At 42.4% G+C, this 15,932-nt stretch overlaps 1 protein-coding gene across 1 annotated transcript in view; it reads left to right on the forward strand.

Moving 5' to 3' along the window:
* Positions 1–15,932, forward strand: part of SCN11A (sodium voltage-gated channel alpha subunit 11) — an 85,501-nt gene that overhangs the window by 54,223 nt on the left and 15,346 nt on the right. Inside the window, exons 18-23 of the mRNA XM_053903973.1 lie at positions 257–411; positions 3,347–3,520; positions 9,002–9,103; positions 9,569–9,838; positions 10,514–10,567; positions 13,266–13,407. Coding sequence (XP_053759948.1) covers positions 257–411; positions 3,347–3,520; positions 9,002–9,103; positions 9,569–9,838; positions 10,514–10,567; positions 13,266–13,407 — 897 coding nt within the window. The remainder of the gene's footprint in view (positions 1–256; positions 412–3,346; positions 3,521–9,001; positions 9,104–9,568; positions 9,839–10,513; positions 10,568–13,265; positions 13,408–15,932) is intronic.

Genomic DNA, 15,932 nt, shown 5'->3' on the forward strand with positions numbered 1-15,932 from the left:
GCTGACCCAAATATTCCTTTCTTATGAAAATGGTCCTGGAGAGCAGGCATGTGTGACTTTCACTCTGCTCTATTGGCCAAATCAAGTCACATGGCCAAGCCCAGAACTGAGGGGTTGGAAAGCAACTTCACCTCTTTCTTCAGTGGGAAAAATTGCAAAGGTAAGGAATAAACATAAAGGCAGGGATGAAGAGTTAGGATTATTAATACAGTTCAAGGCAGGCACTAATGATAATGCTACTGCTTATTTCTTGTAGGCCTGGGTCACTGCTTCCCATGCTGTGCCACGGACAAGAGAAAGTCCCACTGGATCATTTGGTGGAACCTGCGGAAAACCTGCTACCAAATAGTGAAACACAGTTGGTTTGAGAGCTTTGTTATCTTTGTGATTCTGCTGAGCAGTGGGGCACTGGTAAATTATCACGGTCTTGTGGGGACATTGGGGATCAAGGCAGCTGGGCTACATTCTGACATGGGACTGTGAATGTGGGGAGACAAGGCAGAAGCGGGATCTCTGCTGCTGGGTCCCCTCAAGGGCAAGATTTTACACAACTTCTAGAGTCATGCTCCAACTGGCAAGTCCCCAAGCCAAAGACACTTTACCTGTGGGGAAGCGTGACTCAAATCAGCACTTTAAAGTGGCTACTGGAGCCTGCCCTTGACCCCAGGCCTGTCCCTCATTCTTGGACAATTTCTAGACATTTTCACTGTATCCTACATATTTCTTCCTCTGGACAGCAATGTTTCTACCTCTCTTTTCCAGAAGAACATAGAGCTGCTCTCCAAAAGGTAAAACATTAAGAGGGAAAGGCTACAGGGACCAGATGAGGATATAATATGTTGTCTTGGTATTTTCCACCACTCATGTTCCCTTGGGAGGAGAAACAAAGAGATAATGCTTTATGTACATGGCAGATCCTTCTAGATTGAGGTGTCAGGTGTGTCCCAGTGAGGTTTGGAAATAACTCCAAATCCATTGGCCTCCATAGCATATATCCTTCCTGCTCTCTCTCCTCACCTTTTGGTCCTTGCCTTCTCTTTGCCCCCCACCCTTGAGTGATAGTATCTTCTTCCTTACTACCTACATGTTTCTCTCTCTCTTTCCCTTCGTCCCCTTCTATCTTGTGTTTTCCCTTAAAATGGACATAATATATAACTAAACTCTCTTACTATTTGGTATGCAAGTGAATGGAACCTTAGGTTCTCCCTTATTGATTTGGGGTCACAGAACATTAAGTCACTAGCCATTGGAAGGGACAAGGAAATGTCTTGCTTCGTCACCACTGCTTTCCTGGCTAGTGCTTTACTTTGTGTGATCTCCAGGTGAAAGCAGATGAGTGCACGCTGGGGCCCCCCAGACCCTATGATCAGCACCCGTCTCCATTTATCTACTTGCAGTACAAATTATTTCTCAAGAAAAAGAAAAGTAAATTTTTCTAAACCATATCAGAGAACTCTCCTACTTTTTGTTGCGAACCCTTGGTCTAGGATCCCCTGAAGTCTTCTGGGCTTACATTTTCACTGGCTATTTACCTTATTCAAGTAATGGGGCTCTTCATTTATTCCACGATGATAATTGGTGTCTACCAAACCCTGTGTTACTCAGTGGGAAAGCACGGTGTTGTCAGAAGGCCAGGGAGACATGGTACCCTCCTTCTAGTTCTCATCTTTCTTATGTTAAGAGAAGTGTAGGTTGGACAAAGCAAGACTGAACACACAATGTTGAGGGTTATAGGAGAGGGACTCGGGTCTAGTTCCACTTAACGTATCTGTAGAGAAAGGAAGACAGGAAACATCTGGTCTTTTGCCACTGTCTGTGCTGTGTGGACCAGCAGCCTTAGTATCGCTTGGAAACTTGTTAGAAATGCAGTCTTGGGCCCACCCCAGGCCCGCTGAAATCAGAACCTAGATGCTTTGGGACTCATGAGAGTTTGGGAAGCTCTGGTCTGGACAACTGTGTAATAATGGGAGCTTCCTGGACAAGGAAATGTCCTCATTATAGTGTGGGAGCCTCCAAAGCTCAGTTGCTAATATTGGCCTACTCTTCTGTGGAGCAAACAGATCTGCTGAGCCAGCTTGCTGCTCAGCTTCCAAAATGACAGAGGAACTGAGCTTCCACACCATTCCCATTTGTCTGTCTTTAAGAGGCAAACACACAGATAAGTCCATGACTTCCAGGAGCAGGGAGTCTAGTAGGGAAGACAGATGGGGTCCAAGCAATTATAGACCAGGACCATAGTGATACACTCAGAGAAGCAGTGGATAACATGGGGCCATGTAGAATGGGCATCTAACTCATTCTTGGTGGAAGAAGGACAGTTTCCTATGGAAAATATCAGCCAAATTAAGACTTCAAAAATGATGAGGAGATGACAGAGGACAGGAGGAAGTGGAGGGTCTTCTCCAGTCAAAGCCCACCTAGGAGTTGAAAGTCAGACTGTTTTATTCTTTTGCATTATTGTTCCCTAGGGCCATGGGGCCGTGGGCTTACCTTCGTACTCAACAGCAGGACCGATTTCTTTCTTGCCTTCAGTGTTTGCCAGATGTCTTGACAGGTTCAGTACTAGGTCCCCTTATCTTCTTTTTTTTCATTCTCAGTTTTTACCCTAGTTATATAGACCCCGAAGAATCACATATGCACTTTGAATGAGGGAAATGCTTGCATGCAGCATGAAAAAGTGTCTCTTCAGAAGCTAAGGCATCTCATTTTCATGATCACACTGAACGAATGTTTCACGTTCAAAGTAATTTACACTAGCCCAGAGCTTCCTCAACTTTTGCATGTGTTGGTACACATAAAAATGAGCACATCCATCGTGAGCACAGGGGTAAGTGGTAAGGCTGTTTGTGGTAGGTCGTTGGCATCAGGGTTGGCAGGATTTAGAGTGGGAGCTAAGGTGTTTGGACCTAAGGTGTTACAGGCAATGGAGAGCCACTGAATAGGGCTACTAAAATAACTAGGAGGATGAGAGAGATGGAATATTTCACTGAGTGGTTCTGGAAACATTGGCAAGATATTGCTGACAAGAGTTGGAAGGATCAGGAAGATCAGGAAATTGTGTGGTGATCTGTTAGGAAGATGTTTTCACATTTCAGGGGTCAGTGATGAGAACCTAGGGAGCTCTTGTGGCAATGGAAGTCTAGAAATAGGATCTTCCTTGTGGTTTTACTTACTCAAGGAATTGATTCCACTGACACATTTCATCCTTAATACCTTTTGAGCAAAACCTCGTCACCAAAAGAGATACTAGTTTATTCAAATAAGGAAGAAAAATTAAAAAGTAAAGTCCTCAAGCAGTTCTGTGCAAATATTCAACCTGGCCTATGGCTATGCTTTATCATTTCAGGTATTTGAAGATATTCACCTTGAGAAACGACCCAATATCCAAGCATTACTTAATTGTACTGACCATATTTTCACCTACATTTTTATCCTGGAGATGGGTCTAAAATGGGTAGCCTTTGGATTTGGGAAGTATTTCACCAGTGTCTGGTGCTGGCTTGACTTCATCATTGTAATTGTAAGTTTACCAGCTCTGTGTGCCATGCGGGCAAGGGTTGGGGGGAGGGGAGGGGTGGGTATCATACGGGAGCTGCCTTTCCTGTGTGCCTTATATGGGTGCCTCTCCAAAATATTTTTCTTCACAGTACTTGCAAATAGTCGTCATCTACCCATCAGCAGTCCCGTCTGTTCTGGGTCACATTCTTCACACTGCACTTCATATTCTCACCACCCCAGCCCTTTCCATGATGACTCATCCAGTTCTCTCCATAAGCCCTGCTGATGTCTGATGTATGCCTAGAATAATATTGAGTGTCCTACCCTTCTCCTTCCAACTTTCTATTTTCTCTGAAGACTTCTCAAAGCAGGTCAGAAGCCAGTAGACTAAGCTGGTCTCCCTTTTGATTGCCAAGCAACATAAGAACATTCTTTCATTTAATCTGCACATCAATGCTCTGGCTTAAGCAGAGTTATACATCACCTACCAGATTACGGACAAAGAAATTTGAAGCTCAGGTGGTTAGCAACTTGCTTCAGATGAAACTGGGACTCACACCTTGGTCTGTGCGATGCTAAAGCTAATAATAGTAGATCACACTTATCAAATCCTTTGTCTGTACCAGGTATTCTGCCATATGCTTCATATGCATTCTCGCTTTTAGCTATCACAACCACTCAGTACGGTAGGCACTATTACTTTTCTCATATACGCAGGAAGAAACTAAGTCATAGAGAAGTTAAGAAACGTGTCAAAGATTGGCTAGAAATGGTGGAGGTGAAACTCAAAAACCCAGTAAGCTTCACTCTAAAGCCCTTGATTTTAACATTGATATCCTTTCTACCATGAGCTAACTAGTTAGACTTTGTCCCTGCTATTTAAAGAAGCAGACACGACACGTGCATAAACCACGTGGTCAGCATACCTATTTGGAGAACCATAATGTTGCTAATGTTGGTGGACACACCCAAGCGTCCATCGACTCATGAATGGATAAAAGAAGATGTGGTATATATGTACATAGTGGACTATTACTCAGCCATCAAAATGAATGAAATCTTGCCATTTGAAACAATGTAGATAGAACCAGAGTGTATTATGCTAAGCGAGATAAGTCACACTGAGAAAGACAAAAGCCATATGGTTTTACTCATACGTGGGATTTAAGAAACAGATAAACATGGGAAGGGGGTAAAAGGGAAAGAGGGAAACAAACCGTAAGAGACTCTTAACAATAAAGAACAAACTGAGTGTTGCTGGAGGGGAGGTGGGTAGGGAGATGGGCTAGATGGGTGGTGGGCATTAAGGAGGGGACTTGTTGGGATGAGCACTGGGTGTTGTATGTAAGTGATGAATCACTGAATTCTACTCCTGAAACTAGTATTGCACTGTATGTTAACTAACCAGAGTTTAAATAAAAATTAAAAAAATGATTGGTGGACACAAGTAGCCATGTGTTTCAGGCATTTTAGAAAGGCAGCAGTGCTATGGGAGCTCCAGCAGGAATGATAAAAGGAAATAAATATATCCACGTCTGTCAACCCTGTCAGTTCCCAGGGTGCAAATCATTCTGAATCCATTATCTTCTTATATTATAGTGAAGAACCCATAAGACAGTGGACAAATGATTGGCATCTCCATTCTAGGGACCTGTGGTCCACTGACCTCAACTCAGGAAACTGATCCTAAAGCTCTCTTGCCTGTGCTTTTTCTGTGTAACCTTAAGCAAAGTGCTTCCTTCTTTTGACATAAATCTTCACATTAATAAAAATGAGAGTATAGACTTTTTACCGAGTGCCAAAATTTGACCAGAAACAAAATAGAAAACATAAATCTAACAATAACCATTTAAAATACCAAAACAGTAGTTCAATACACACTGTCAAAAAAAGGCACCAGGCCGAGATGGTTTTACAGGCAAGTTGTATCAAACTTTCAAGGAGTAGTGCTATATACTGAATGTTTGCATCCCCTAAAATTCATATGTTGAAACGTAATCCTCAATGTGTTCCTATTTAGAGGTGTTTATTAGGTTACGAGCAGAGGTTATGAGGGAAGAGCCCTCATGAATGGAACTACAGCTGCTATAAAAGAGAACCCCACAGAGCTTCCTCACCCCTTCTGTCACGGGAAGACACAGGGAGAAGAAAGCAATATGTGAGCCAGGATGTGGCCTCTCACCAGACAGTGACTCTGCTGACACCTTGATCTTGGACTTCCCAGCTCCAGACTGTGAGAAATAAATTTCCATTATTTATAAGCAACCCAGGCTATGATATTCTGTTACAGCAGCCTGAACTAAGATAGGCAGTTACCCCCAACCTTATTCAAATTGTTACAAAGAATACGAAAAGAGAGGAAGCTTACAAACTTTACTTAATGAGACAAGTATAACCTTGATAACAAAATGAACGGAACAAAAATGAGTAGAACAAGGAGAGAAATAATCTTATAATTATATGCTTTATAAATCCCAGACAAGGCACTGGATAAGTGTGGTCCACTATTGCTGTTATTAGCTTTGGCATCCCATAGGCCAGGGTGTGAACGCCAATTCCACTTGAAGTAAGTTGTTAATCCTCTGGGCTTTGGGTTTCCTTGTCTAACATGGCAGGTGATATAAAATGTACTTAATTCAGAAAATTATTGTGCAGATTAAATAAGAGAATGTCTGTGAATAATCCTTTTACACTGCTTGTTAATCAGCATTGTGTAAAATGATCTTTATAATTTTGAAGTAGAAAAATAGAGGGGCGCCTGGGTGGCTCAGTCGGTTAAACATCCAACTCTGGATTTCGACTCAGGTAATGATCTCACAGTTTGTGAGTTGGAGACCTGCACTGGGTTCTGCAGTGACAGCAAGAAGCCTGCTTGGGATTTTCTCTCCCTCTCTCTCTTCCCCTCCCCTGCTTGCATGCACTCTGTCTCTCAAAATAAATGGTCGGACTTAAAAAAAAATGTATGTAAAAAGAAAAATACAAACACAACCACAAGAACATAATTGAATTCAACTATCCCAAAATGTAAAGCCTCTGGTTTTTTTATTCAATAGAATTGTAATTATAAAGACAGGCTAGGGCCTGGAGACAGTATTTGCCATATACATAACAGAAAATTATTATCCATAGTATAAAAAACTCCTTACCGCTCAACAAGAGAAAGACAACCCAATGTAAGAATGGGAGAAGGATGCAAACAGGTAATTCACGTAAGGAACTCAAGTTGTAATAAATATATGAAGAAATACATACTAGCTACATCACCAATTAGCACAGAAGTACATGTTAAAATGAGAAACTGTGTTACTCGTCAGACTGACAAAAATTTTAAAGTTGGATAATCTCTAATACTTAGAAAGATATAAGAAAATGGAATCTGTAGTCACTGCTACTAATGTAATAAAATTTCAGGGAAATTTTTGCAGTATTTTTTAAAAAGGTTTATTTATTTATTTTGAGAGAGAGAGGGAGAGAGAGAGAGAGAGAGAGAGCAGGACAGAGGGACAGAAGGAGAGAGAGAATCCCAAGCAGGCTCCACACTCAGCACTGAGCCTGATGGGGGGCTCGATCCTGTAACCCTGGGATCATGACCTGAGCTGAAATCAAAAGTCAGACACTTAACCAACTAAGCCACCCAGGTGCCCCAGAAAAATTTTGCACTATTAAGTAAAATTACAAATGAGCCCAATTTGTAATTTACTATCCAGAAATACTACTTCTAGTTATACACGTAAGGAAAATTCTTGAGTACGTAGGCAGGAAAAATGCATACAGCTGTCCAGTGTGTTGTTCATAGCAGCAAAGAAGTTGAAATAACCTAGATACTCACCAAGGGGGAATGGATCCATAAAATATGAATATTTATATACTGTAATATTTTACAACAGTTAAAAGGAATAAACCACAAGGAAAAAAAGATATGTATCAAAATGGTGACTGTTCACACGGTGCAGACTGATAAATGCAAGTTAGATCGGAAAAAAAGATAAGATAAAAAGCAGCAGAAGACTGTGGAGTGGGAAAGAATGCGGGTGTTTTTATGTCTGCGTGTCTCATCAGTGCTTCTGAATCTAGTGGAACGGAGACTGGGGATCGGATTCCAGGTGAAAAGGTGGACAATGTCCCTCTAGGGACCCTTCTTCCCCACCCATGATAACAGCTACTGGGTAAAGCCAGAAGAACTGTTAAGCTGTGCTGTTCTTTTCCCTCTCGCCAGGAACCAGGTAGAAGGAGTATTTGTGGAAAAGCTGCTGAAATAACTCTCCCGACGGGCAGCGCCATTACAAGCAAACAGCCTATTTTAGGAAACCTTTATAAATAAGAGCATTCTGAATCGATAATTTTTTAAAAGCTGAATTACCCATCTAAAAATTTTGCCATTCTGCCATACCAACTCACTTAATTCCTCTGAATTTGCCAGTATTTTACTACTACGATGAGATTGACAGGATTAGTGGGGAATGGTTTTAGATAATAGTGAACTCTAATGTCAGCACAGTCAGTTGTAGGATAACTCACTTCCTGTCCCGCTGGGCAACCCGTCTTGCAAGCTGAGCCTCTGCATAATCGATGACAGTGACTGGAATCCACAAATGGTGGTGTGCAACTTAAGCCCATTATATTTAAGTTTCAGTTTAGTGTGTTTATAGAGCTTTCCAGTCCTTAGTCCTGACTCATTGGGAAGAAGTATGTTGGGAGAGAAAATTGGATTGAATTCCCCCCCCCCAAGTTTAACTGAGTGAGGGGAAATACTAGCAAACAATTTATTATTTCATTGTAGCTTTTAATTTTGATATTGAAACGGGTATTTGAGGATGTTACGGAAACGTTGCAAGAAACAACCTAAAGAACCCCTTACACTCTTTCCCCAGATTCACCAGTTGTTAACATTTCACCCCATCTGCTTTGTCCTTTTTGCTTCATTTTTCTTGCTAAGCTGCTTGAGATTAGGTTGCAGGCACCACACCTCGTTACCCCTAAACATTCCAGTGTGTGTTTCCTGAGAACAATGAAATTGTCTCACGTGGTCACAGCACAATTATCAAAGTTAGGAAATTTAACATGACTCAGTAGTAAGATCCATACACGCTTTCTAATTTTGTCAATCGTTTCAATAAGGTCCTTTACGGTTAATTCTTTCTATCCACCTGTGTCACCTTCCCTCACCTCCCCCTAGTCCAGGATCCAATTCAGGACCCTAAGTGACACATCATTGTCATGTCCTTTGGTTTCCTTTAACAGTTTCTCACTTTTCTTTGTCTTTCATTAAACAAATCATGTAAGTGCATTGCCCTCACCTGCATGGGTTGTAGCTTTGGCAGACTGGAGCAAAAATAGCCTCTTCACTTGCCTTCCGACTTCTAGAAGGCTGGCTGGCTTCTGTTTCTGGATAATCCACTGAGGACACCCTGTGTCTGCCTCTCGGAATGAGGGCTACCAGCCCCCCACTGGCTTCCCTGGGAGCCAAGTCAGGTACACTACCTATCGCTTCTCTTCCCACCAGGTCTCTGTGACCAGTCTCATCGACCTAAAGAGCTTGAAGTCCTTCAGGACTCTACGAGCACTGAGGCCCCTGCGCGCACTGTCCCAGTTTGAAGGAATGAAGGTACGTTCTTCAGCAAAGGGGAGGAAGGTCAGCTGTCAGGGAGAGGTGGAAACACCAATCGTGCTTCTTGGGCTGGGCTTCCCTTAAATTGTCAAGCTGTTTCTGGACTCCTTCCTACCTAACGCGCTGTTTAGAATTTGAGAGATGAAAAATTTAGGATGTGGCATGCATTCTGTGGTAGGCAAGATGGGTTCCGGCTTTCCTTCAATCCTAGGGCAGGTGTCCCATAGGTCTGTGACACTGTCATCAGAGGACACTTCTCAAGTGATCCTCAGTGACAAGAGAAACGGGTCCATAGGGAGCCGAGAGCAGGGCTTGTCCTAGGATGCGGGGTTGGGAGTTTGAGGGTAGAAAGTAAAGACAGACCCTAAGAGGTCCAGTCCTGCACATCAGGCCCATCCTGAGATCCAGAGCGTGGTGAATCCTACACATCTGTTACGTTTTTCTTCCGTTTTCTTTTTTAAGGTGGTCGTCAATGCTCTCATAGGTGCTATACCTGCCATTCTGAATGTTTTGCTTGTCTGCCTCATTTTCTGGCTCATATTTTGTATCCTGGGAGTAAACTTCTTCTCTGGAAAATTTGGAAGATGCATTAATGTATCAGATACAAACTCAGTTATAAATTACAGCGTCGTCGCAAACCAAAGTCAATGCGAAAGTGGAAATTTCTCTTGGGTCACCCCGCCGGTCAACTTTGACAATGTGGGAATGGCTTACCTTGCCCTCTTGCAAGTGGTAAGTGCCGTTGGTATATTTTTCACCCTGAGGAGCGAAACCTTTAAAGAAGCATAAATCGTTTCTCGGGTTAATGAAAAACACAGTGACTGCATTGAGCTGGTAGAATCGACTCCTCATGTGGAAGCCAGTGCCCTCTGGAACTGCCCCCCACCGAGTGTCTCCAACTTTCTTGTTTCCTGAGCCTCAACCTCCATGCAAGGCCCTGTACATCTCTCACCCTATCCCGTATGGCGCCTTACTCTCCAGAGCCAAACAGGGGCGGAGACTCAGTTGCTAAGCAGCACTTCTTGGTTGGAAGTCAGTCCTCTGGTCAAACCACGGTTGCCAGGGCTTGAACAGCACAAACATGAGGCACGAGGGAAGCCTCGGCCAGGCTCTTTCCAGCAGCTTTAACATAGCTTCTCCAGAAATTTTTAAGGCAGGAATGTCTTTTAAAAAAAAACCAAACCTCTTTATTTTGTATAAATGAAGAAGAAAAAAAAACCCCACAAGACACCCATAGTCTGAATTCCTTTGTAAAGGAAAGGAATTCTCTTTCACCTGGCCATTCCATCCTGGAAGAGTGGGGCATCGTCTTAGACGCATCTGCCCACGGGGCCTCGCTTGCTGTTTTACGGCACTTATCTGCAGATGGCAAGTCTCTGTGTTCTTGTTTCTCTGCTTTTGTTACAGGCAACATTTAAGGGCTGGATGGATATCATGTATGCAGCTGTCGATTCCAGAGGGGTGAGCTCGTGTTCTGCCACGTTATAGAGAGTGCCAGGGTCACATCAGGGATGTCATCACTACACGGTCTAGAACTTCCCACGTCGTAGTTCCACTGGCTAGCGTTCTTGCCCTGTTTTCCTTGGGACAAACACTATGAAATAGGGATCAAAAAAAAAAAAAAGTTTCCACTCATCTTCTGTTGAGCATTCCATTCCATTCTGCTCCAAAGCCCGGTCCTGTTTCTCCATAGTGACCAAGGAACAACCTCTCACGGAGGAGAACTTGGACAAAGGGGCTTTGGGATGCTTTGGAGCCAGAAGCAACAGAATCACAGAATGCCTTGATTTTCCTCTCTCACTTCTTTTCCAAATGGGTATACAGGCAGAAGCCAGATTTCAAAGGGTGCCAGCCAAGGGCTGTGGGAAGACCTTACAGATGGACTGCGTCTGATAAGAGAGGCTTCCCATGGCTACAGTCTCTCCAGAGACTAAAAGGGCTTCTGGCGATTGCCACCTGTTAAATTCTAGTTAAGTAAGAAGTAAAATCATGGATTCCCAAAGTTGGAAGGGTACTCAGCCATCTAGGCCATTTCTATTTCGCAGTAGGGAAAACTGAGGAGTAGAAGGGAAGAATGCTGCCCAAAGCCATGGAGTAAGCAAATGGTTGAATCAAGAATGGAGCCAGCATTAATTTTTTTCCTGTCGTCACACACATGTTGTTCTGTTTGAGAGTCTGCAGAATTGATGCCTGGCACATAGTAGATGTTCAATACATGTGAGCTGGTAGAGGCAGCACTGGGGGTATGAGAAGTGGTACAGTAGTAAATTATAACAAACACAGGATTTTAAAGTATTGATGTGCTTAATTTTTGTCTTTTGAGTATATGACCTTCACCCTAGTTTACCTTAGGCATCCATTTGCCTTGAGGTGGAGATGGGGGATGGGGAGGGAATCTGATGCAGAAGTCTGCAGGAAGTGTGACTTACGTATGTTCCCTGAGCGAATGATAGGTGGGTGGCGGTGGGTGGAGGGATGTCTAGCCTGATGCTGGTCCTGGGACATTATAGCTGGTATGTGCTGGCACCTAGCATGATGATACCCTTGTCTGCGTAGTCACAGAGAATCTTGTGGGTCTCAAATATCGGTGAAAACATGGGCCTTTCTCCCCCCTTAACTCTTCCTGGCCTTAAACACTGACTCTCTGTCATGTCCTCTGCTTGGCTCCCTGGCCCAGCAGGCTACTCCCATCACTTACCAAAAGCCCGTCAGGGCGGGCCCATGACTATCAACTCCATGTCCCAGCCTCATGAAAACTGAAAAGTCTGAGAGACTCTTTCTGTCCAAGTATGCCACTCTAACCTCTTCAGTCATCCTGCCTGCACAATGTATCCCAGGCCTTCCCAGCAGCAGCTTCCTTTTAGAAAAATACAGAAGTTGAGCAAAACTACCCTCTTTCCCCCCTTCGTGTTCCTTTCAATTTACTGAATCCCAAGTCCCCTCTCCAAACCCGTGGAGGGAGAATCAGGATACACATCTCATGACTCTGATGTTCTCTGTCGCTCTACTGCTTTTTCTGGGTACAAGAGAGGTGAGCTTTTATCATTTACTTTCCCTAGTTGAACCTCCCTTTGCAGGATGGTTAGCCTGCATTATAACCTTATTTTAAATGTCAGATGCTGAGTGGTGATTCTTTCCATTATATAGTTTTTGTACTAATGGCTACCCTTAGTTCAAACAAATGGACATCTCAAGCAATGATTCTTTCCATTATATAGTTTTTGTACTAATGGCTACCGTTAGTTCAAACAAATGGACATCTCAAGCCGATTGGGACCAAGGCCAGGTACTCTTCAAGGCAAAAGACAAAAATATTTTCAAATATTACCTTCATTACATTAGTCTGTGTGGTGGGTATTAAATAACAAACATCATAAAAACATTCAACAAGTGACAGAGCTATCAACACTCATAGATATATCTTCGCATGTCATCTGGAGAAAGAAAAGAGAAATCTTCCTGTCACCTGTTTCCAAACTGCATAAAGCCAATGACAATGTGAAGAACTTGGACAAAGGGGATTTTGGATGCTTTTGGTCACACCTTGAGTTGGGGGAACTTAGTTGTGGTCCATTTTTGCGTCTGCTCTAGAGCTTGATTATTAATTCACTCATCCATCCATCCATCCATCCATCCATCCATCCATCCATCCAAGGTGTATTGAGAATCTACATGTCACAAAGTATGCCAGGCACTGGGAATTCAAGACTGACAGGGCACAAGCACAGACTAAATACAACAGTGGGCTCTATATGAAGGATGTAGCTGTTCAAGAGTTGGTAGTCACCTTCTCCAGTGGCCTTATCTCCAGTCTGGCTCCTTCCAGTTATGTGTCCATATAGACATTCTAGAGACCTTCTCAAAGGACACGTGGTCATGCCATTCCCCAATCTTACAACCCTTTCATGATTCTCTATTGCTTAGGAGAAAAAGCCTACGCCTCTTTTCACATGCCCACCCCATTGCATGGTACCACTTAAGCCCCTCAAGGGGAAGCTTAAAGAGGGTTTCCCTGCACGAGCCATGGCTGGTTGGCAGAGGCTGGGGAGCTAAAGCTCCTGCCGAGAGACACTGTGGTCTTTTAGATAAGGTAGTTAAGATGGCTTCTACTTTTCTCCGGTAATTGTTTTCTTTTCTTGTTTAAAAAACTCCCTAACAGAAAGAACTACAGCCAGGGTTTGAGGAGAACCCACAAAACTACCTTTTCTTCGTGGCTTTTATCATCTTTGGCTCATTCTTTACTCTGAATCTCTTCATCGGTGTTATTATCGACAACTTCAACCAACAGCAGAAAAAGATAAGTATGGGGGTTGTTCTGATTTGGTGGTTTTATGTCTTCCCCAAAGGGCTTGGAAGGAACACAATGCTGATCTAGATTGTGGTGCAAAGCATCATCTGCATGGGAACAAAGCCACCTGGAGAAGATTCTTGGAGATACGGCTGAAAAGAGATTGAGGATAGCTGGTTTCTATTAAATCGCTGCTTTTATTCTCCACTCTACCCACTTACACAGAGGACATTGTTGAACCCCAACAGAAAAACACGTACTAGGATTAGTATTTATGACTCTACAGTCATATTTAAGTAACCTTTCAAGTGTACCTTGTAATCCAAGATAAAAAGAAGAACTCTGCTTTTCCAGCAAACTTGTGTCCTGGCTCCCAGCACGCGAGTCTCGGCAGATTTTGTGAACTTACTTGGAAACAAGTTGGTTGGGAAAGAGGCAGGGTTTTTTTAGGGAGATTTTTTTCGTCATGCATTGTAATAAACAGATGTGTATTCTTTTTTTCTGATTCTGTAATCTATAGGGGATGTTTAGTGAATGTGGAAAATAAAAGAAGACTAAAAAAATTTAATCGCCACTAAGGTGGTCACTAGATGATAACAGTTTTAGAGTAAGCCTCGTCAGTTACTTTCTCACTAAATATGTATTCCTTGTACATGGTTGAGATGACAGAATATTTTTAATTTTGTAGCACCCCCCTTGCCCATTAGTACTGAGCCCATGTGATGAAATCATCTCTATTGTGAGAATTTTCAGGGCTGAATTGCATCTCATATTATAGATAGATAGTAATTTATCTTAATCATTCCCTTCTTTTTTGGACATTGAGGTCATTTCTAAATTTCTTGCTCTTCTGAAACAATCGTGAACATTCTTGAAATTCTCTCTGTATCTGTGATTATTTTCTCAGGATAAGTTTCTAGAATTTAAGGCATTAAACATATATTGTCAAATAACCTTTCAGAAATGCTGTGCTCGGCGTTCCTTGCAACAGGATTGCAAGATATAAAAATGCCTGTTTGCTCTGTTCTCATCATTCGTATTTTTATAATTTTTCGTTTCCAGCTTGATGGGTAAAGGTGTTATCTCATTGTTTTATATTCATTTATTTAATCATTTGTGAGCTTATATATTTTTTCAGATTGATGGCTCTATTTCTCCCTTTGTCTCTTTTCCAAATGGAAATTGTCATTTTTTCTTATGTTTTTATATATTAAGTCCAATTTGTGACTTGCTTCTTATATTTCTGTAATGACATTTTCGATTTGTAGGCATTTAGTATTTTTATGGGGCCGAACTCCCAATCTTGTCCTTTTTTGGCTTCTTCTCTTACATGTAGGAGCTGAATCCCCAAATCCTAAAATCAGGTAACTAAATATTCACCTTTGGTTTTCTAACTGTTTTTATGGCTCTTTTCAATTTTTCTTCAACTCTTGTAACCTATCCAAAATGTAGACTGATACTGATTAGCTTTGTTACTCATTAAAAATATTTTTTTAATGTTTATTTTTGAGAGAGAGTGAGAGAGAGAGAGAGAGAGAGAGAGCAGTGGAGGGGCAGAGAGAGAGGGAGACACAGAATCCGAAGCAGGCTCCAGGCTCCGAGCTGTCGGCACAGAGCCTGACTTGGGGCTTGAACCCACGAACCGTGCGTGAGATCATGACCTGAGCCGAAGTCAGACGTTTAACTGACTGGGCCTCCCAGGTGCCCCTGATTAGCCTTTAGTGACTTCGGGGAAAGTCACTCATTGTCCTTCTGTAAGTTTACTGCTGCTATTACTTGGAGGTGTGTGGTGTGGCATCACCTCTGTTATATGCGGCTTGACTGCAGTCAATACTTACAATTTGGATGTCAAGGCCTTGTGATTTTAGATTTCAGCTTACATTTGAAATCACTGTTTTGATCAGGCCATGGCATTTCGTTTTGTCTTTACTTTTTATTATAGAAAATTTCCAACATGCACAAGAGTCTACTAAAATGAACCTACACTACCCATCACCCAACATGTTTATTGATTTAAGAGCTTCTTTATGGGGGCGCTTGGGTGGCTCATTCGGTTAGGCGTTCGACTTCGGCTCAGGTCATGATCTCACTGTTCGTGAGTTCGACCCCTGCGTCGGGCTCCGTGCGGACAGCTCAGAGCCTGGAACCTGCTTCAGGTTCTATTTTTTTCTCTCTCTCTCTGCCCCTCCCCCTGCTCATGCTCTGTCTCTCTTTCTCAATCAAAAGTGAATAAAGCATTTTTAAAAATTAAAAAAAAAAACATCTTTATGGCATCTCTCCCCTTATCCAATCCTGCCACCAGGTTTTTCAACAGAGCAAATGACAGCACATCATTTCATCCACCGATATTTCAAGACATATCTCTTTTTAAACATAAACACAGTCCATGATCACACCTAAAAAGTTTAACATGAAATCTTTAAACTTGTCAAGTACCCAGTCAACATTCAGATTTCTTTGAGTCTTTCATTTTCTTAAAATATTTATCTTTCATCCTTTGATCAAGTGATCTTAAAGTTTGTTTCTTTTCAAATCAGG

Source organism: Panthera pardus, unplaced genomic scaffold (genome assembly GCF_024362965.1).
Source record: "Panthera pardus isolate Hobbes unplaced genomic scaffold, ASM2436296v1 HiC_scaffold_16, whole genome shotgun sequence".
NCBI lineage: Eukaryota > Metazoa > Chordata > Mammalia > Carnivora > Felidae > Panthera > Panthera pardus.